Raw genomic sequence first — 22,793 nt, 5'->3', positions numbered from 1 at the left:
GGGAACATATTTTCAACATTATTGGAGCATTTGATATCCCCAGATACGTTTACAATTCTGAAAGAAAGAAGTTTCTCCCGTAAGTTCTTGCTTTGCAGTTTCGGAAGAGCTGGCATCCCAACAATCCCAAAGTTTCCCCATTTCCTCAGACCAGGTTTGACTTACAATATGCAAAGGTTTCCTAGTTCCCTATTTTAGCACGGAGGCGCAGGTCAATTCCATGTCCAGGGCAGCTGTCTACCAGCTCCACCTGGTACACCAGCTGAGACCCTCCCTGCCCACAGACTGCCTCGCCAGAGTGGTGCATGCTCTGGTTATCTCCTGCTTGGACTACTGCAATACGCTCTACGTGGGGCTACCTTTGAAGGTGACCCGGAAACTGCAGCTAATCAGCTAATCCAGAATGCGGCAGCTAAACTGGTGACTGGGAGCGGCCGCTGAGACCATATATTTCCGGTCCTAAAGGATCTTCATTGGCTCCCAGTGTGCTTCCGAGCACAATTCAAAGTGTTGCTGCTGATCTTTAAAGCCCTAAACGGCCTCGGTCCAGTATACCTGAAGAAGCGTCTCCACCCCCATCATTCTGCCCGGACACTGAGGTCCAGCTCCAAGGGCCTTCTGGCGGTTCCCTCACTGCGAGAAGCCAAGTTACAGGGAACCAGGCAGAAGGCCTTCTCGGTAGTGGCGCCCTCCCTGTAGAACACCCTTCAGATGTTAAGGAAATAAAGAACTATACAACTTTTAAAAGACATCTGAAGGAAGCTCTGTATCGGGAAGTTTTTAATGTTTGATGCTTTATTATGTTTTATATATTGTGTAAACCACTCAGAGCAGCTGGGGAAGCCAGATGGGCAGGGTATTATTATTATTATTACTACTACTACTATTATTAATAATAATAAATAAATATTTTTTTATTTCTGCCCCGCCCTCCCCTGCCAGAGCCGGGCTCAGGGCGGCTGACACCAGTAAAATCACAATAAAAACATAAGGGGGAGGGAGGGAAAAGAAAAGAATAAAACCCAATTTAAAATACGGGTTAAAATACAATTTAAAATGCAGCCTCATTTTAATAGTAGCCCATAGATCAAAACCATAAGGGGAGGGAAACATAAGGGTCAGACTGAGTCCAAGCCAAAGGCCAGGCGGAACAGCTCTGTCTTGCAGGCCCTGCGGAAAGATGTCAAGTCCCGCAGGGCCCTGGTCTCTTGGGACAGAGCGTTCCACCAAGTCGGGGCCAGTACTGAAAAGGCCCTGGCCATAGTTGAGACCAGTGGTGTAGCGTGGGGGGTGCGGGGGGGGGGCCGGCCGCACCGGGCGCAACATCTGGGGGGGGGCGCTCGCACTCGCAGTGCTAAAATCCACGGGTTAGGCAGCGCAAATTACTTGCCTTGCCCCGGGTGCTGACAACCCATGCTACGCCACTGGTTGAGACCAACCTAACCACCTTGCGACTTGGGACCTCCAAAATGTTGTCATTTGTGGACCTGAAGGTCCTCCACGGGGCAGACCAGGAGAGGCAGTCCCGTATTTTTATTAGCGCACACTTTTTGTGCTCACTTAAAATCCACCTTTACACAAGTCTCTGTAAAAATTGATTTCAGCCTCTCAATGACCGGCCATTCGGCTCCAAATTTATTTGGCTCTGCCAGGGATAAAGCAGAACTGTTTCGTGAGCGCTACATCATCTTGCAGCAGGTAAGGTAAAGGGAGGAAATACTCCATCAGATACGTATTAATGCCATAAGTACATGACAAGGGTGCTGCTGAATCGGACTCAAGGACCCATGTAGCCTAGCATCCTATGCCCACAGTGGCCGCTTAGATGCTCCCAATGCCCCCAGAAGGACTTGAGAGCAGTAGCCTTTCTGTGCTGTTTGCCCTCCAGCAACTGATTTTGCAAGGTATGCTTCCCCGTGGACAAGGAAGTTCCACTTAGCTGCTATGGCTGACAGCTGCTGATAGTTTCCTCTTCCTTCACGAATTTGGCTTATTCCCATCTTAAAACTACAGTCATACCTCGGGTTAAATACGCTTCAGGATAAGTATTTTCGGGTTGCGCTCCGCTGCGACCCGGAAGTAACAGAGCACATTACTTCCGGGTTTCGCCGCTCGCGCATGCGCAGACGGTAAAAATGACATCATGCGCGGAAGCGGCGAAACGTGACCCGCGCACACGCAGATGCGAAGTCGTGTCTTACGTTCTGTTCAGGATGCGAACGGGGCTCCGGAATGGATCCCGTTCGCATCCCGAGGTACCACTGTATCTGTAATAGTGGCTGCCACCACATGCTGTGGCAGCGAATTCCATGAGTTGATTACCGTATAAGACGCACCAGACCACAAGATGCTCCTAGTTTTTGGAGGAGGAAAACAAGAAAAAAAATATTCTGAATCCCAGAAGCCAGAACAGCAAGAGGGATCACTGCTTAGCGAAAGCAGCGATCCCTTTTGCTGTTCTGGCTTCTGGGATAGCTGCACAGCCTGCATTCGCTCCATAAGACGCACACACATTTCCCCTTACTTTTTAGGAGGGAAAAAGTGAGTCTTACAGAACAAAAAATACGGTATATGTTAAGCAAGCAACTGCAGTTTCCTTCCAAATAATTAATTTTGTAGCTGTGGAACATCGTTTCGTTTTACCACCAAGCTTGTAAAGCACATATCCCAACCATAGTAGGCCAGGACCGTGGTTAATGTGGGATAACAGCTTGAGGGCATCATTGCACGGGGGGAAATGTTTTAACGCTAACTGCACTGTGCTTTCCCTTGCTACCTGGCTTGTGTTTCCCACTGTGCAGAGAACGCATAGGCACGAACTGTTCACACCATCTGCTATTGGCGCACCTGCAGAGGAAAGCAGAAGTAAATTCCAGGTAAAATTTAAGATGTTTTCATTTACTTACTTACTTCAGTATTTACAGAATTTATATCCTGCACCTTGCAACACAAAGGCCTTTTGGAGACTTTGGGCATGCGTTTCTCAAACAGCAGCTCCCATTTTTCCTGAGAGCAAGGTAAAGGTAAAGGGAACCCTGACTATTAGGTCCAGTCGTGGCCAACTCTGGGGTTGTGGCACTCATCTCGCTTTATCAGCCGAGGAAGCCGGTGTACAGCTTCCGGGTCATGTGGCCAGCATGACTAAGCCGGTTCTGGCAAACCAGAGCAGCGCATGAAAACACTGTTTACCTTCCCGCCGGAGCGGTACCTATTTATCTACTTGCACTTTGTGCTTTCGAACTGCTAGGTGGGCAGGAGCAGGGACCGAGCAACGGGAGCTCACCCCGTGGCAAGTATTCGAACCGCCAACCTTATGATTGGCAAGTCCTAGGCTCTGTGGTTTAGACCACAGCACCACCCACATCCCATGAGAGCAAACTAAGGACAAACTAAGGAGTCTTTAAAAACCGCTGAAAGCCGTTTGCAGTAGGGCACCAGGGACTGACATTCAAAGGGGGTAAAGTAGCTCTAAAGGCTGTGTAGCTAATTTTTGAATCTGGGAAATGCAGGCCTTAACTAATTACATTTATTTGTCTCTGATTGTAGCTCAAAACTATAGAAACTCTCTTGGGGAACTCAGCTAAAGTTAAGGAAGTTATCGTTCTGGGGATGATAACCCAGCTGAAAGAGGTAAGCCGGGCCGCAGCAACGGCTCTTAAGATGACTTTGCTGTTCAGTGTTCTGGTGGCGATGCACATGATTTGTGTTAAAATGTGACCAGGGAAATGGTCCAAAATATTCAACTAATATAAGCAGAAGTGTAGTTTTTTACAGTTGCATGACCTTAAGGGGAGTGTTTTGAAGCTGAATGGCTTGGCCCTAATTTATTTTATCCATATTTTTAAGGGAAAATTTTTCTTGGAAGATCCAACAGGAGTTGTCCAGCTGGACATTAGTAAAGCAATATCCTTTTACATGCATCCTAAGTAAGAAAAGAGACTGAACAGTGAGATAAACTCATATTTCCCCTTTTGCATTTCTCTGTGGACTTTCTACTTGTCCCCCCCCCCAATTCTTTTTTCCTACCTGTAGTTGTATAGGGTATAATAATAATAATAATAATAATAATAATTTGCTTTCTTTTTTCTCATCCAGCTGCTACAAAGTTTTCCTTTCTCCAACGCCCTTTTCGTTTTTCACTGGGGCATTTCATTCCTGTACAGTACCTAGTCCTCACTTGTCTCCTCTGTTTCAAATGGCCAGACGCTGAGTGTTGCTGCTTTTGCAGCCAAACAGCTGGAAAGGTTTAATTAAAAACATAGTTCTTCCCACCCAACAGTGCTTACACAGCTGTCTTTTTGTCTTTCTATCAACTTGCCATGATCGCACACAGCTGTAGTCATCATAACCGTCTTCCTGGAGATTCACCTAGAAATGGAAGTTTTCTGATCCTGCACTTGCTGCTCAGCAGACAAAAAACCCCAATATTTTTGTATATGAGCTCTCTGCAGGCCCTTCCCAATTTGCAACAGTATGAAGGCCTAAATGTTATTGTTCTGTTTTAACCAACACATTAAAAAATTTAGACTGTTGGCTTTCATGTGGAGAAATGAAGGTGCAAAGAATATTCACAGCCTTGCCTAAAGTCTGTGTTTTGAGCCACAGCTGTTCATTTGCTTTGATTAGAATAATTAGAATCATTTCTATAGTGTTGCCTACGTAGCAAGAATATCTTCCTTAACTGTTTTGTACCAGTTCCACAGTGGCTTATACACAGAGTCATGTTTTGTTTTAACAGAAGGTAAGCCAGATCATTTTTCTTCTTCTCAAGCTTCACTCTTCTCAGTAAGGTCAGACTTGTTCAGCTGATATAACTACTGGCTCTGTTTGCATGATAAATCCAGGGATCTGAACAAATAAGGGTGGGTGGAGAGAAGAGAATTGTACCAGAGGACACTGCCTAGGTGTTGTTCTAAGGCAGTGTTTCCCAACCAGTGTTCCGCGGCACACTACTGTGCCGTGAGACATTGGCTGGTGTGCCGTGGGAGGGAGGCGGGCGAGTCGGGCGGTGAGAGGTGGCGGCGGCGAGGATCCGCGTCGAGCCGGGGGCGGCTCCGCGGTGGTGGTGCCGAGCGGCGGGGCAGCGCGTGCAAAAGGGAGGAGCGCGAGACAGCGGAGGAGGAGGAGGCCGGCATGTCCGGGCAGCAGCAGCAACAACAGCAGCAGCAACTCCCGGCGACGGCTCCTCAAGCCCCGCCGCCGCCCCCTCCTCCGCCCGCTATCGCCGCCACCACCACAACAGCCGCCGCCTCAGTTGCCACCGTCCCTCAGTCCCTCGTTCTGCTGCCTCCTCCCACCCCCAAAGCTTGGAGGTTCCCCGGCAAGGGGGAGGGAAAAAACTTTCACTTTCGTGCGTCCCTCCCGGCGTGACGCTGCGCGCTGACGTCACAGGGCTGTGCCGCGGTGGTGTGCCGCGAGATTTTTTTCCTTAAACAGGTGTGCCGTTGCCCAAAAAAGGTTGGGAAACACTGGTTTAAAGCATACCATGGTTTTTTTTTGAATTTGGAAAAAAAAACATGCTAATCTTATTTCCTAGGCTGGTATGAAGATGAAATATTTCACGTCAATGCGTTTGGCTTCCCCCCTACGGAGCCTTCTACAACAACTAGGTAAAAAACTATAAAACTATTAATTTTCATTCTGCTCCACTGTTCTGAAGGAAAATCTTGGGTGTAACAGTATACAGTTTATTTAATCTCTTGTGGAACTGATGTTGGGATGGATTTTGTAATGTGGATTATTATCAGCAAAAATTTGCATTTCAGAAACTTTATGCAGGTGAGGGGCATAGTGAGCTGGGTTGGGGAGTCAGTGATCAGTGCTGGAAGCTTGCTGCTGTTGTTTAGTCGTTTAGTCGTGTCCGACTCTTCGTGGCCCCCTGGACCAGAGCACGCCAGGCACTCCTGTCTTCCACTGCCTCCTACAGTTTAGTCAAACTCACGTTCATAGTTTCGAGAACACTGTCCAACCATCTCATCCTCTGTCGTCCCCTTCTCCTTGTGCCCTCCATGTTTCCCAACATCAGAGTCTTTTCCAGGGAGTCTTCTCTTCTCCTGAGGTGGCCAAAGTCTTGGAGCCTCAGCTTCAGGATCTGTCCTTCCAGTGAGCACTCAGGGCTGATTTCCTTCAGAGTGGATAGGTTTGATCTTCTTGCAGTCCATGGGACTCTCAAGAGTCTCCTCCAGCACCATAATTCAAAGCATCAATTCTTCAGCGATCAGACTTCTTTATGGTCCAGCTCTCACTTCCATACATCACTACTGGGAAAACCATAGCTTTAACTATACGGACCTTTGTTGGCAAGGTGATGTCTCTACTTTTTAAGATGCTGTCTAGGTTTGTCATTGCTTTTCTCCCAAGAAGCAGGCGTCTTTTAATTTCATGACTGCTGTCACCATCTGCAGTGATCATGGAGCCCAAGAAAGTAAACTCTCTCACTGCCTCCATTTCTTCCCCTTCTATTTGCCAAGAGGTGATGGGACCAGTGGCCATGATCTTCGTTTTTTTGATGTTGAGCTTCAGACCTTATTTTGCGCTTTCCTCTTTCAGCTTCATTAAAAGGTTCTTTAATTCCTCCTCACTTTCTGCCATCAATGTTGTGCTGGAAGCTACAGACCCTCATTTAAAGTCAAACTCTTTGCAACCAACAAGTGACAAACTGAGGACGTGATCTGGGAGAGGAATGAGCTTAACTTCCTTCCCCAGGGCCTGTAAGACGGAGCTATTCCGCCTGGCTTTCAATTTGAACTTAGCCCGATCTTTTATTCCCCTTCCTTCCCTCCCCCTCCCCTTTTTATGAAGATTCCCCACTCTGGGATCCCACAGCTAATTCTCCCCTGGTCTCCTCGCTGGCCCAAATAGGACTAATTTAGCCAGCTAGCCCTGGGGATCATCTAATGTTTATTGGATGGATTTCCCCCCTAAATTGATTTTTGAATTCTGAATTTATTGTTATTCATGTTTTATACTGTATTTTATTGCATTAATTAAGTGTTTTAGATTTGTTGTTTGCCGCCCTGAATCGGGAAGGGCGGGGTATAAATAAATTATTATTATTATTGTTGTTGTTGTTATTATTATTATTACTGTTATTATTTGTGATGGGATGATTAGCTGCTTGTGCGTAAAATCGTGCTCCCTCAGAGTTTGTGCCACTCCACAAACCTCTGTGTGTGACAGAGCTCCTCAAACATGTCTGCCCTAGTCACTCGTAGATTCCGACAGTGGTTGTTTGCGGAAGCGCTTCCAGCAAAGAAGCTCCTTAACGGAAACGCGTCTTCTGGACTCACGACGTGGCAGCTTCCGGCGAAGAATGGGTCTCCCTATGGGAGCTTCTGACACCTCCCCGCTGTTCTCGCTGGACGTGTCCCTGATCCCTCCCTCTTCCCTGCTAGTTCCTGCTTTAGCTGCTGCGTCTCTCTCCGCATTCATGAGACCTTCCTTCAGAGACCCATCTCTCCCCCTGCTGGTCCCTGCTTTCGCTGCTGACTCCCTCCCAACCTCTGTGAGCCCTTCCACCACCTGTCCCTCCGATGGCAGTTCCCTGACATCCACCTCCCCTCCAGGGCCCCCTTCACCCCCGCCCATTCCCTCTCCTCTGGGCGGTGAGGAGGTAAAACCCCGAAAAGAAGAAGAAGAGTTTGGATTTGATATCCCGCCTTTCACTCCCCTTCAGGAGTCTCAAAGCGGCTAACATTCTCCTTTCCCTTCCTCCCCCACAACAAACACTCTGTGAGGTGAGTGGGGCTGAGAGACTTCACAGAAGTGTGACTGGCCCAAGGTCACCCAGCAGCTGCATGTGGAGGAGCGGAGACACGAACCCGGTTTCCCAGATTACGTGACTACCGCTCTTAACCACTACACCACACTGGCTCTCGAACGGATCCTCTTCATCTTCAGACGTCTCGAACATTTCCCTCCATCGGTCTTCGTTCCGGCTCGCTGAATCCTCCTCCTCCTCGGAATCAGGGAACCCCTCCAACTCTTCTTCTTCGTCGGTGGTGGCAAAGTATTCCCTCCGGAACCTCGCCACTGGCTGAGGTTTACGTGGGAACCTCTGATGAAAAGTTTCTATTAAAACCTCGTCGTCGACATCCTCTGCCATGACCCAGGTGTTTTCCGACTCCGGTTCCCCTTCCCACATTACCAAATACTCTACTTGATCTCCCTTCCACCTGGAATCGAGAATCTCCGCTACATGGTAGCTGTGTTCCCTCTCCTCCATTGCTGGTCCCCTAGTGACCCTCCCTTCTCTGTCCCCTTTATACGGTGACAGCAACGACCTGTGGAAAACTGGGTGCAACTTCATGTGGTTCGGTAACCGGAGTCTGAAAGCCACTGGGTTGACCTGCTGCGTGACTTCAAATGGGCCCAGTCTTTTGGGTCTTAACTTCTTACAACCCCCTTTGAATGGTAACCCTTGGGTTGACAGCCACACCTGGTCCCCCACCCTAATGGTTTCACCTTCTCTTCTGTTTTTGTCTGCCTGCCTCTTATATTCCTCCTTGGCCCTGTTTAAGTTAAGTTGGAGCTGGCGATGGATCGCTTCCATTTCTTCTACGAACTGTTCTGCAGCTGGAACGCTCCAGCTCTCCCCTTCCCCCCCTGGGAAGGCTCGGGGATGGCACCCGTAATTAGCCAAAAAGGGGCTCATCCCCGTGGACACGTTCTCTGCATTGTTGTAGGCAAATTCTGCCAATGCCAACTTCTCCACCCAATCATTCTCTCTATCATTCACATAACACCTCAAATATTGCTGGAGGACACCATTGGCTCTTTCCGCCTGCCCGTTGGTTTCAGGATGCCGGGCAGTTGAGAAATTAACCTCTACATGCAGCAAGCTCATGAGCTTCCTCCAGAACCTGGAAGTAAATTGTTTCCCTCGGTCTGAAACCACCCTCAAGGGGGCGCCATGCAACCTAAACACATTTTCTACAAACAATTTAGCGGTTTCTTCTGCCGTGACCGCATGTGAGCAGGCTATAAAGTGGGCCATTTTGGTTAACAGGTCTACCACAACCATGATGGCTGTTTTCCCTCTGGACCTTGGCAGATCAGTGATAAAATCTATGGCCACTGTTTCCCATGGTCTTTCAGGTGTGGGTAGTGGTTCTAATAACCCTGCCGGTGCCCGCCTCTCCCCCTTGGCTCGCTGGCATTGGTTACACCCTCTCACATACTCCCGCACATCTTCCCTGACCTTGGGCCACCAAAATTCCCTGGTAACCAGCCACATGGTTTTGTGTTGTCCAAAATGCCTTGCGGTGGGGCTATCGTGCAGCTGCTTGAGTACCTTCCCCCTCAACTCTCCTTCCGGTATATATAATGCTCCCTTGTAGTACAACGCCCCGTTTCTCTCCTCAAAACCTCCGTGTTTATCTCCCTCCCTCCTGAGTCCCCTGAGTTTGTCCTGTGCGTATTCATCGTTCTCCGTTCCCTCTACCAGTTCTCTTTGCCCCACCAATGCCGCCCCACACACCCAGCGGTCCTCTGGAATGACATGTCTCTCTTCGGGTGCTCCCTCCCCCTCCAAATATTCAGGTTTACGTGAGAGAGCGTCCGCCCTAACGTTCTCTGGGCCTGGCACATAACAAATCTCAAAGTTAAATCTGGAGAACTCCTGGGCCCATCTCAACTGCCGTTGGTTGAGCACTCGTGCCGTTCTCCAATACTCTAGGTTCTTGTGGTCAGTGCACACTTGCACCTTATGTTGTGCGCCAATTAGCAGGTGCCTCCATCTCCGAAAAGCCTCATGGATAGCAAGAAGTTCTCGATCGTACACCGTGTAGTTCCTCTCGGATTTGTTCAGTTTTCGCGAAAAAAACGCACACGGTCTCCACTCTGACTCCTCCCCCCCTGGCTGCAGGAGAAGCACCGCCCCAATGGCTCTGTCTGATGCGTCTGTTTCGACTCTCATCTTTTTTTGTAAATCCACATGCAGAAGTTGTTCTTCAGAGGCGAAGGCCTCTTTTAGCTCCTCAAAAGCTCGCTCCGCCTCCTCAGTCCAAACAAATTTCTTCTTACTGCTGAGACAGTCCATTATGGGCGCCGTCAGGTGGGCAAAGTTTCGGATGAACTTACGGTAAAAGTTCCCAAACCCTAGGAACCTCTGCACATCCTTCTTTGTTTTGGGAGTTTTCCATTCCAGCACTGCCTGGACCTTGCCGGGATCCATAGCTAATCCCTTGTCTGACAGGCGGTACCCCAGGAACTCCACCTCCTTGGTATGAAACTGACACTTCTCCAGTTTCACCCACAGCCGGTTGTCTAGCAGCCTGCGCAACACTTCCCTGACGTCTCTCACATGCTGCTCCTCATTCTCAGAATACACCAACACGTCATCCAGGAAGGCCACACAATTCTTGTAAAGCAAAGGCCCTAGTACGTGGTTCATCAGCGATTGAAAGCATGCTGAGCCTGCTTGTAATCCAAATGGCATGACGAGATATTCAAATGCCCCCAAAGGGGTGAACATGGTGGTTTTCCATTCATCCCCTTTCCTTATACGTATCAGATTGTACGCCCCCCTTAGGTCCAGCTTGGTAAAAATCTTTCCCTTCCGCACCCTGTTCAAAATGTCATCTATTCTAGGCATGGGAAAGGCCAATGGTTCTGACACTGCGTTTAAGGCCCTGAAATCACACACAAGTCTCGGCTTGTCCGTGTTTTTTTTATCCACAAAAAACATGGGACTACCTCCCACTGCCCTTGACTCTCTGATGAAACCCCTCTTCAGGTTCTTGTCAATGAATTCTCGTAACTCCTGCGTTTCTCTGTCTGACATGGCATACAACTTGCCTGCGGGGAGCTGCGCCCCAGGCAGTAAATTGATTTGACAATCAAAGGGTCTATGCGGGGGTAGTTGGTCAGCTTCCCTTTCGCTGAACACATCGCTGAGATCTGCGTATTGTCGTGGTACCTTCACCTTCTCCGTTACTTCCGTCCCTGCTAGGGTAGCTTGGGCTCCTGCTGAACCCTTTCCCTCCCTGCAGTGTTCTAAGCAATGTGCAGAACCAAAGGAAACCACTCTCTGATGCCAGCCCACCAGTGGATCATGTAACGCCAGCCAGCTCATCCCCAAAATAATGGGAGCCCCTCCCAAGGTGGCCACATTAAACGCTATCAGTTCCGTGTGCCTTGCCACCCTCATTGTCATTGGGACGGTCTGCAAGCTGACTTCCCCTCCCAACAGCTCCCTGCCATCGATCGTGGTCACCTGTAGGGGGTTGCTTAAAGGGATCGTCTGTATCTGGTGTTCAGCTGCAAACTCCTTGCTCATGAAATTGCAGGAGCTGCCTGAGTCCAACAGCGCCTTAATCTTCAGGGGGTATCCGTTTTGCAACTCTAGTGACCCCTCTATCACTAGGGCAGGTTTGGGAGGTTCTGGCGTGGGCACTTTCACTGCTCTTTGGCCTGGCTGCTGTGCCCCGATGGTGCCAGCCAGGCGTTGGCTTTTACTTGCTCCGATATCTCTTCCACTCCTCCCTCAACAGCTCCCACCATTCCTTGCCATTCCTTCCTCTGGGGGCAGACTCTGGCAAAGTGACCTGGCTGTTGGCAGAGATAGCATTTCCGGGCGCCTTTTCCCTCCTTCCTACCCCCTTCGCTGGGCTTTGAAACTGCGCGCGCGCGCGCTGTTCCGATTTCCATCGGCTCTGCCGGCGGGAAAGCTGGCTCAGGAATGTCTGGAATGCGGAACTCCTTCCAACGTTCCCCTTTACCTTCCCGCCTCTCCAAAGCTCTTGCCTCCTGGCGCGCTCCTATGGTCAGCGCAGATTTGGTCAGCTGATCCATAGACACCGCCCTGGGGCTCCGGGACAGTTCGTCTTTCACAGCCGAAGAAAGACCTTCTTCAAATAGCATCTGAATGGGTGCCGCCGATAAATCCCACCCCAATCTGTGAACCAGCATGGTAAACTCAGTCCAGTACTCACGGACAGATCGGCTTCCCTGCTTGCAAGCCATTAGCTGTCTGCGCACCACTCCCTCCTCAATATCGCTGGAAAACATGATATCCATTGCACGAAAGAACTTCATAGTGTCCTTTAGGATGTCATTGTGCGTTGCCATCAGGGGTGTAACCCAGTCCCTCGCCCCCCTCTCAAGATGCCCAATCACGAAAGCAACTCGCGATTCCTCATCAGGGAACTCATCAAACTGCACATTAAGGGCATATTGCATCTCTGTCCTAAAGGCATGGTAGTCCTTGGGGTCCCCCCCAAACTTCTGCACCAATCCTGGTACCTTTCTGGGGAACTGGGTGGCTCTCCCCTTCTTGTCTGCATCCTGAGCCCTTCTCTCCTCAAGCCTCGCCGTCTGCAGCGCAAGTTGGATTTCCAACGCTCGGTATCTTTCTTCCAAGCTTGGACCAGCTCCAACCCCTGCTCCTTCGGTTCCGGCTGGGTCGCTCATGATGCCTTCTCCTGCACAGGCAGCGTACAGAGACTGTCGGAATGCTGTGATGGGATGATTAGCTGCTTGTGCGTAAAATCGTGCTCCCTCAGAGTTTGTGCCACTCCACAAACCTCTGTGTGTGACAGAGCTCCTCAAACATGTCTGCCCTAGTCACTCGTAGATTCCGACAGTGGTTGTTTGCGGAAGCGCTTCCAGCAAAGAAGCTCCTTAACGGAAACGCGTCTTCTGGACTCACGACGTGGCAGCTTCCGGCGAAGAATGGGTCTCCCTATGGGAGCTTCTGACACCTCCCCGCTGTTCTCGCTGGACGTGTCCCTGATCCCTCCCTCTTCCCTGCTAGTTCCTGCTTTAGCTGCTGCGTCTCTCTCCGCATTCATGAGACCTTCCTCCAGAGACCCATCTCTCCCCCTGCTGGTCCCTGCTTTCGCTGCTGACTCCCTCCCAACCTCTGTGAGCCCTTCCACCACCTGTCCCTCCGATGGCAGTTCCCTGACATTATTATTTTATTATTATTAAATGGAGCCTTCTGGCATTTGCTGTTCATGCTGTAGGGCGTATTATGGAAACACAAACTTCTTTGGAGGGCCTTCTTCGACCTCTGTGAAATCTTCTGCGAAATTGAAACAGCTGGAAGAAGAAAATGAGGACGCCATGTTTGTGTTCCTTTCGGACGTTTGGCTGGACCAAGCAGAAGTTTTGGAGAAGCTGCGTATTATGTTTTCAGGTAGCTCTGTTGACCCATATTTGTCAATCGCTTAAAGGTTTTGGTTGAAATGTGAAGCAGAATGTAAAAACAAAAAAGATGCGTGCTACCAAACCAAAAGTCAGTGACGTTCCTTGTTCCTCTAACCAGGTTACTCCTCCATGCCGCCAACTTGCTTCTTCTTCTGTGGGAACTTTTCCTCTGCCCCATACGGAAAAAACCAAATTCAGTCGCTAAAAGGTACTTTGGAGTCAGCTGCTGTATTGCATATTGTGAATAGTTTGTGGTTTTTTCTGTTTGTGTATTATTTAAACATTTGAGAGACCGTTCTGTAGAGAGATCCATGGTGGGAATTTGTCATGAATGGGAGGGCTAAGGCTAATAATAATAATAATAATAATAATTTTATTTATACCCCGCCCTCCCTGGCCAAGACCGGGCTCAGGGTGGCTGACACCAAGTACAAAACACAGTAAAAACTTTTTAAAAACAAACAAACACTTGATTAAAATATAGGTTAAAATACTGTTTAAAATACAGCCTCGTTTTAGTGGTAGCCCATAAATCAAGATCACAAGGGGAGAAAATGTCAAATATTCACCAGGGCCAACTATCCATGCTGGTCCTACATGGGCCAGCAAAAAGAGCCAAGGGAAAATTTATATACAAAATCCCATATAAGGGGCTCCATCAAAAAATTAAATTAAAATTAAAATAAAATAAAATAAAGTAAGTAAGTGACTGGTGCAAACTTGACATGCTTTGAATGAAGCTGGTAGAATGTAGTGGCAACTGAGCTGTTTCCATTATAATATAGTAGTAGTAGTAATAATAATAATAATTTATTATTTATACCCCACCCATCGGGCTGGGCTTCTCCTGCCGCTCTGGGTGGCTTCCAACAAAATACTAAAATACAGTGGTGCCTCGCAAGACGAAATTAATCCGTTCCGCGAGTCTCTTCATCTAGTGGTTTTTTCGTCTTGCGAAGCAACCCTATTAGCGGATTAGCGCTATTAGCGGTTTAGCGGCTATTAAAGGCTTAGCGGCTATTAAAGGATTAGCGGATTAGTGGCTAAAAGGCTCTTAGTGGCTTAGAAAAGGGGGGGGGGAGCGAAAAAAAAATGGAACACTTGCAAGACGTTTTCGTCTTGCAAAGCAAGCCCATAGGGAAAATCGTCTTGCGAAGCAGTTCAAAAACGGAAAACCCTTTCGTTTAGTGGGTTTTCCGTCTTGCGAGGCATTCGTCTTGCAGGGCACCACTGTACAGTAATGCATCAAACATTAAAAGCTTTCCTAAACGGGGCTGCCTTCAGATGTCTTCTAAAAGTCTGGTAGTTGTTTTTTCCTTTGACATCTTGTGGGAGGGCGTTCCACAGGGCGGGCGCCACCACCAAGAAGGCCCTCTGTCTGGTTCCCTGTAACCTCACATCTTGCAGGAAGAGAACCGACAGAAGGCCCTCGGAGCTGGACCTCAGTGTCCGGGCAGAACGATGGGAGTGGAGATGCTCCTTCAGATATACTGGACTGAGGCCGTTTAGGGCTTTCAAGGTCAGCCCCAACACTTTGAATTGTGCTCGGAAACGGACTGGGAGCCAATGTAGGTCTTTCAAGATCAGTGTTATGTGGTCTTGGCAGCCACTCCCAGTTAGAAGAGTTTACCCATTTCAATAGTGATTGAAGCGGGAGGGCAGCATATGGCAGCAGGCTCATATCCTAGAGAATGCCATGTTTATTAGAATATGCAGAGCCCGCCCCCCTTACTAGGGTTCTCAGTGTGGCTTTTCACCCAGAAGTGGCTGAAATGGAACTACAGTTTTGCCCAGCTATAATTGATATCTCAATTTAAACTTGCTTAGGTTCAGTAATAAAAATACTTGCCTTAGTGATCTTGGCACTGTGAGAAACAGCTTCCACAAAGCCATTTACAATATAACCAACTGGTTTAGTTACTTAAGGTGGGGGGAAATAAGAGGTGTTCTGCGTAACTGTTGTTCAGCTGTCGATGTAAGATGCATATTGGTTACCTGTGGATAAGATGAGAAAATGTAGGAATAACTATGCAGTTTCATAGGAAAGCTTTTATGGTTGTACCTTTAGGTTCACTGAAAGCCCTTGCAAATATCATCTGTGAATACCCTAGTATCCATAAGAGGTATGTGCTGTGTTTTTATTTGCTTGGTGAAAAATCTTACTGAAGAAGATGTTCTTCAGATTTGTCAGTTAGAGAAAACATTCCACCCAGCAGAATTTAGTCCCCCGTAAAGAAAGAAAGAAAAACTGGGTCCATTCACACCAAGTATTGTATTCAGAATTTTGATAACAGCTACTAAAAAGTTCATTCTCCTTCGTTCAGCCACACTTAAATATTTTGTTGTTGTTGGCAACCTGTCTGTCTTGGGAGACAATGGGGACTGTACCTTTGTTAGCTAGAAACTCCTAGGTAAAGTGTAAAGGGGACCCCTGACCATTAGGTCCAGTCGTGGCCGACTCTGGGGTTGCGGCGCTCATCTCGCTTTATTGGCCGAGGGAGCATGCGTACAGCTTCCGGGTCATGTGGCCAGCAGGACTAAGCCGCTTCTGGTGAACCAGAGCAGCGCACAGAAACACCTTTTACCTTCCCGCTGGAGCGGTGCCTATTTATCTACTTACACTTCATGCTTTCGAACTGCTAGGTTGGCAGGAGCAGGGACTGAGCAACGGGAGCTCACCCCGTCACGGGGATTCAAACCGCTGACCTTCTGATTGGCAAGCCCTATTCTCTGTGGTTTAACCCACAGCGCCACCCGCGTCCCTGCCTTTAAGAAAGGAACAGACAAATTTGTGGAGGAGAGGGCAATCAATGGCTACTAGTTTGCTCTGACTCAAGCTGGAGGTAGCAATGCGTCCGTATTGCAGTAAACGCCGTTTACCTTCCCGATGGAGCGGTGCCTATTTATCTATTTGCACTTTGATGTGCTTTTAAACTGCTAGGTTGGCAGGAACAGGGACTGAACAACGGGAGCTCACCCTGTCGCAGGGATTCGAACCGCCGACCTTCTGATCGGCAAGTCCAAGGCTCTGAGGTTTAACCCACAGCGCCACCTGCATCCCTAGGTAGCTACAAAATCCCCAAAAGGCCTTTCATTCACCTGTCATAACTGGAGGTTTATGTGGCCTGCCATCCACTTCTAAAACTCTGGTTGTATTTGAGTAATGTTGCCATTTACTTTACTGATGCTTTGATTTTTACCTATCAGTTGTGTTAAATGTAGTATATGTATTCAACTATTTATAGCAGTCGATTTGTGTTTGTTCCTGGCTCTGAAGACCCTGGCCCAGGCTCAATTTTGCCAAGGTATGCTTGTGACTTGACAATTAAGGTGATTCATTCAAACATCCAACTTTGAGAATAGACACATTTATTTCTAATACATACCACACAAATTTATTTCAGGCCGCCACTTCCTGAATACATCACTGAAGAGTTCAAACAGCAGGTGCCATTTTCAGTCTTCACTACAAACCCTTGCAGGTAAACGTCCCAATTTAAAAGGGATGTTTTAAATTGAGAACTTTAATACGTGTCAGATTAATAGTACACATAATACTACATATTTGTGTAGGGTTAATACTCTGGGTATCCGGGGAGTAGTCTGTGTGTGTTTCTGCCTTGCTGATGGTCTTTCCTGGATGCCTGTTTAATCACCCTGAAAAAATAGAATTGTGCTTCTTCCTTCCAGAGTCCAGTACTGCACTCAGGAAATAATAATCTTTAGAGAAGACCTGGTAAATAAGATGTGCCGGAACTGTGTCCGTTTTCCTAACAGCAACTTGGATATTTCTAATCACGTAAGGCAAAAAAAGCATGAAACATTTGAGGATAAGCTTCTGCTGGTTAGGTCGTTACTATTATTCTAGCATGGTTATTTTTAGTAATAGAGTAAGAAATTGAGGAAGAGATCCAGTGTGATGTGATCGGGCACCTGCTTCTCATTCCTTTCCTTACCTCTGCATCTCCCCCACCTCCACCTGCTCTGAAGGGTGGGGAGGAAGCAGATTTGGAGCATATGGGGAGGGCTGGAGAGGGAAGAAGAGAAAACTGAACTCCTTACAGTATATGCAAGCAGATTTCTTCATTGCTTTTATTTTTTATTTAACTCCTATACTACCCTTCATCCAAGGATCACAGGGCCATTTTAAATAAATGGGCTGTGCAAGTGGACTGCCACATTTGGATCTCACCCAGAGAAAACCATCTAATAATGTTAATAATAATAATAATAATAATTTATTTATTTATACCCCGCCCATCTGGCTGGGTTTCCCCAGACACTCTAGGCGGCTTCCCACAAAGATTTAAAATACATTAAAATGTCACACATTAAAAACTTCCCTGAACAGGGCTGTCTTCAGATGTCTTCTAAGAGTCTGGTTGTTGTTTATCTCTTTGACATCTGATGGAGGGCATTCCACAGGGCGGGCGCCACCACCGAGAAGGCCCTCTGCCTGGTTCACTGTAACTTGAGGGAACCGCCAGAAGGCCCTCGGTGCTGGACCTCAGCGTCCGGGCAGAACGAGGAGGGTGGAGACGCTCCTTCAGGTATACTGAACTGAGGCCGTTTGTGTCTGATTACCAGCGGAGTGGACTCCCACTTGTACTCTGGGTGATATTCAACACTGTGCAAGGAGATTTCTGCTCAAACAATGAGACCTTCCCTTCTCTGCTGCCCCCCGCATGCCCTCCCAAATCTGCCGGGGCAGGAGCAGAAGGGGAACTTTGGGTGTCCTGAAGAATGCAGTATGTTTAAAGTGGCTGCCTTATTTTAATCTTCAGACACCCGAAGTTCTTTTCTGTTCCAGTGCATTTCTGTGAAAATAATATGGGACACGTATACAAGAGTTCTGCCGAGGGAGAAGTAGTCTTCATTGGAAAGAGAGAGAGGAGCTGAAATTCCATCTTCTGTATATTCTGTAGAAACTTTTTAATATAGTTAATGGAATGTGTGGATGGATTCTGATGACTAAATTGGATTCCAAATGGTTCATCTTCTATACAAGAAGCCTTGCAGCTGCTCTGCTCTGGAAAAGTATAGCTTCCCCAAAGCATGGTCCTCAGAGATCACTTCAGATGCTGTTGGTAGCATGGGAATTTCATTGGGCCACAGTAGTGTTCCCCAGGGACGCGGGTGGCACTGTGGTCTAAACCACTGAGCCTAGGGCTTGCCAATCAGAAGGTCAGCGGTTTGAATCCCCACGACAGGGTGAGCTCCCGTTGCTCGGTCCCAGCTCCTGCCAGCCTAGCAGTTTGAAAGCACGTCAAAGTGCAAGTAGATAAATAGGTACCGCTCCGGCGGGAAGGTAAACAGCATTTCCGTGCGCTGCTCTGGTTCGCCAGAAGTGGCTAAGTCATGCTAGCCACATGACCCGGAAGCTGTATGCCGGCTCCCTTGGCCAATAAAGCGAGATGAGCGCTGCAACCCCAGAGTTGGTCACTACTGGACCTTTTGGTCAGGGGTCCCTTTACCTTTACCTTAGTGTTCCCCAAGTCACCGCACAAGACTGCAGAGATTTGAATGAGTCTCAGTTCTGACTTAGTTTACCAGATTTAGAACTCAAAATGAAGCATATAGTGCTCTTTTTAACATGTGCTAATCATCAGGAAAGGAAGATGGTTTTGTGATTTATATAGGAGTTTGAAAAACAGGTTTTTGCTTTCAAATGGAAACCAAAGTAATTTGTGTGCCCTTGTTCTTTGCCTTGCAGTTTGTAAAGACTATTTTATCACAAGGGCATCTGACTCCATTGCCCCTTAATGTTAGTCCTGTCTACTGGGCTTATGACTATACATTGAGAATCTACCCTCTGCCGGATCTCATTGTCTTTGCTGACAAATATGACCCGTTCACTGTGACCAACACTGATTGCCTCTGCATAAATCCCGTAAGATCCTTTCTCTCTATCCACCCTTTCCTTCCTTCTGTAAGCATGATGAAAAACAGTCTCTAGTAAGAAAAAAAAATGTGTTTAATGTATTGTTAGTACACACTCTTAGTTGGCATTGTTCCTACTTAGCACCGCTCATTCTGAACTAAACATTTATTTAGTTTTTCCAAAACAAAAAAATGGCAAGTTAACTGAAAGTTATTGTACCTGAGTTCCATTCCTTCCTTCCATTATTATTCTTAAATTAAATGCTGCCAGGTGGTGGTGACTAGTACTTACTCTTATGCAAGCAGCGCACTGTTTTGTTAATTTGGAGCTTCAGATTCTACTTTAGTCTGGTGCTAGAACAATGTGTCTTTGAAAAGAGTGGCATGGATTGGCCTCTTGGAGGTGTCCCCGTAAAGCTGAACAAATTTGAGATGCCTTGTGTTACAGGGAAAGCTACTGATTTTGCCTTTCCAGAATCTAAATTAGGTCCTTTTGCAAAGATCCAGGCAGGTACGCAATTGGCGTTTCAAAACAAAAGGCAAGTGTAGAGAGTTCCTGGGACAAGGTGAGGCGATAGCCCAGCCATGGGGCATTACCTGCTCATCAGATCTATTTTATCAAGGTTCTATTGCCGTGGCGACAAGAACACAGGAAGCTGGTTTTACATTGAGTCAGATTTGGTCTGTGTTGTCCATGTTGACTATCAGTGGCTCTCTAGGTCAGTGTTTCCCAACCGGTGTTCCGCGGCACACTAGTGTGCCGTGAGACACCGGCTGGTGTGCCGTGGGAGGGAGGCGGGCGAGTCAGGCGGCGAGAGGCGGCGGCGGCGAGGATCCGCGTCGAGCCGGGGGCGGCTCCGCGGTGGTGGTGCCAAGCGGCGGGGCAGCGCGCGCAAAAGGGAGGAGAGCGAGACAGCGGAGGAGGAGGAGGCCGGCATGTTCGGGCAGCAGCAGCAACAGCAGCAGCAGCAACTCCCGGCGACGGCTCCTCCTCCGCCCGCTATCGCCGCCACCACCACAAAAGCCGCCGCCGCCTCAGCTGCCGCCGTCCCTCAGTCCCTCGCTCTGCTGCCTCCTCCCACCCCGGCAAGGGGAAGGGAAAAAACGTTCACTTTTGTGCGCCCTCCCGGCGTGACGCTGCGCGCTGACGTCACGGGGCGGGGCTTTAATGGTGGTGTGCCGCGAGATTTTTTTCCGGTAAACAGGTGTGCCGTTGCCCAAAAACGTTTGGGAAACACTGCTCTAGGTTTCAGATGGGATATTCCCAAGCCTTTATAGAGATGCAGAGGACTGAACCTTCTGTATGCAAAGTAGATGATGTACTGCTGAGCTACAGCCCTTCAGAAGTTCTTAAGAAATCCAAATGATGAGCTTTAAAAACTAAAATCCTTTCTTACCCCCTCATTCCAGGGATCTTTCCCAAGAAGTGGCTTTTCATTCAAAGTATTCTACCCATCTAACAAAACAGTGGAGGACAGGTAAGGTCTTGTTTTTTCATATCAAATAGTAAGTGTGAGAGATGTTTTGACCCTCCCTGCTTTTGCAATACAAATTTCACCGTTATTTGGGCTGCTGTTGTAAACTCTTTGTTTGGTGGAACAAAGAGTTTGGTGTTTGACTAGGATAAAAATAAACTGTTCAATATATAAAGCATGACTACAGTGAGCCTGCAACTTAGGCACATTTAATTTGTGCGTATTCAGCTTTATGTGCTTGGCAAAAAAAAGTAAAAAATTAAGAAGTGGACGGATGTTTGGGTAAGAAGGCTTTGGCAATCCCCCCCCCCCCCCAAAATTGAACCTAGTGTGTCTTAACTATACGAGATTTTGGCTTTTGGTGCATTCCACAGAATGTAACCCCTGCATGAGTTGCGGGGTTACTGTACTCGCAAGGAAAAATCCATACCCAAGAATTTCAGCCCCATAGCACCATAGTGGCTAACAAGGTGTCTGGATATAAGGGTTTTTAATACTATTCAAAGGAAGATTGAGATTCAGATAAACCTTTCCAGGGAGGGAATTATGAAGCTTGTCTACCCTCTATATACCAAAAGGAAATGACCCAAAAATGTGCCCTCTCTGCTATTTTGCTCTGCAGGACTTGTGCTTTTGCAAGTGCCACGTCATGCTTGTCCTGCTTTTGTAGGCAACGGGTCCTTTAGTGTTGCACCACCCATTTTTGAGAACTTCCTGCCCATTAATATTTTGCACGTGCCTTCAGTGAATTGTTCTCGGTGCCTGCTAAGAACTTTGTTTTCGGCAAGCCCTGCCTAGGCATATAATTCTAGCATTTCAGTTTAACAGGAGTACATTAGCTGTTCACCAGTTTTAAGTCTGTTTTAAACTTTCATGTCACCTGCTTTTAATACCTGTTTTCTGTTGGTGTTTTTGGTATTTTAACTGTTTTGTTGTTAAACTGTTTTGGGGGCTTTTTTTTTGTTCTGGTAAGTGGTAAATACAGTCTTGTTAAATAGAAACAAATAAATCTCAGTTCCTGTTTTGGAACTCTTGCCCTTGGGTAACAACATGAATTTGGACCAGTCTGCCTTGTGAATACATCTGTGTAGAATTCTCAATGAGCATTTTTAGTAAGAGGGTTTTTCATTCATATGTTTTTATTCACAGAATGTACGCTATAAAAGATGGATATAAAATATAGCCTATATAAAATGTAGATACAAGATATATTAGAATATAAAAGACTGTATGCTTTTTTTGTATCCTTACCACAAAGTTAAGGCTGAAAGGCAGCAGTGACACGCTAGCTAGTGCACTCAGTTAAGAGTGGGCATTACAAAATTGGTATTCCCCCCACCTTCCCACATATTTGTAACACAACCCTGAAACCTTATTCTGCGTAACTGGCAGTTATTCTCTTAGGTACATTTGTGATTTTCAGACCAAGCTATGGCTTTTAAAACCTTTCCTTTATAACTAAGCTAGTAAACTTTCAGCGACCCCAGCCATCTGGAAGACAGCCAAACTGAGTTTTAAGGGAATTAAATATGGAAGCATTAAGACTCAGCAATCAGAGGCAATCTCGGTAGCCTTCCGTGTGAAGTGTAAAGGGCTACCTTTTTTTGTTGTATTAAACAGAACTTAATCCTCAAGGCCTGGGACAAAGCATTACAAATCTGTGTGAAGTGGGCTCTTTGTGTCCCCATCAAGTGCACTAATCTTGGATCTAGAATATTCACGTAACTTTAATCAAATGAGAGGGTTTAATTCTATGTAACCATAGGAACAGAGATATCTTAGTATGGCAAACTCCTTTGAAGTTGCTAGTGCTTATTTTACAAACTTTTAAAAAGCAAGCATTAAGGCCGAAGAAAGAAGATAAGAAGTTAAGTTTCAAGAAGCACCAATGTAGTTATGGTAACTTGATTTTTTCCCCTTCCCCCCAGCAAACTTCAAGATATTTGAATCTCAGGAAATAGCAGTAGATCAAGTATTCTGACCTTAATACCATGGAAGCACTACTTCTGGAATCATGGATTTTATTATATGCTGCTGTTACAGATATTGAACGTCTTGTAAATAAACTTTCAAGCAATGGATGGAATAGGCTTGTGGCGTACTTGCATAAGTCTCACAGCTCTACTTGAAACAGCAATGGCGCAATGGCCCAAGAACTTTTTCTCTTAAGTGATTTTTATTCAGACAAAAAAAATTGTGGCCGGATTCTGACTTGAGAAATGTGTGCCCTTTTGCCTTCTGCTGCCATAACAGTTCAACTATTTGTGGGTGGCTTTTCTGAATTTGGGG

At 47.2% G+C, this 22,793-nt stretch overlaps 1 protein-coding gene across 1 annotated transcript in view; it reads left to right on the top strand.

The window, feature by feature from the left end:
- Positions 1-22,585, top strand: part of POLE2 (DNA polymerase epsilon 2, accessory subunit) — a 30,692-nt gene extending 8,107 nt beyond the window's left edge. The window contains exons 4-19 of the mRNA XM_082230049.1: positions 2-79; positions 1,605-1,698; positions 2,802-2,876; positions 3,547-3,630; positions 3,847-3,903; positions 4,693-4,741; positions 5,537-5,609; positions 12,966-13,138; positions 13,268-13,357; positions 15,218-15,272; positions 16,395-16,454; positions 16,554-16,631; positions 16,840-16,948; positions 18,863-19,039; positions 20,440-20,507; positions 22,433-22,585. Of these exons, the coding sequence (XP_082086175.1) occupies positions 2-79; positions 1,605-1,698; positions 2,802-2,876; positions 3,547-3,630; positions 3,847-3,903; positions 4,693-4,741; positions 5,537-5,609; positions 12,966-13,138; positions 13,268-13,357; positions 15,218-15,272; positions 16,395-16,454; positions 16,554-16,631; positions 16,840-16,948; positions 18,863-19,039; positions 20,440-20,507; positions 22,433-22,451 (1,339 nt within the window). The 3' untranslated portion in view covers positions 22,452-22,585. The remainder of the gene's footprint in view (position 1; positions 80-1,604; positions 1,699-2,801; positions 2,877-3,546; positions 3,631-3,846; positions 3,904-4,692; positions 4,742-5,536; positions 5,610-12,965; positions 13,139-13,267; positions 13,358-15,217; positions 15,273-16,394; positions 16,455-16,553; positions 16,632-16,839; positions 16,949-18,862; positions 19,040-20,439; positions 20,508-22,432) is intronic.
- The last annotated feature ends 208 nt before the right edge of the window (positions 22,586-22,793 follow it).

Source organism: Podarcis vaucheri, assembly GCF_965113315.1.
Source record: "Podarcis vaucheri genome assembly, chromosome: 1".
NCBI classification, from domain to species: domain Eukaryota; kingdom Metazoa; phylum Chordata; class Lepidosauria; order Squamata; family Lacertidae; genus Podarcis; species Podarcis vaucheri.
The sequence above is the reverse complement of the archived record's forward strand: the minus strand, read 5'-3'. Positions and strand labels throughout refer to the sequence as shown.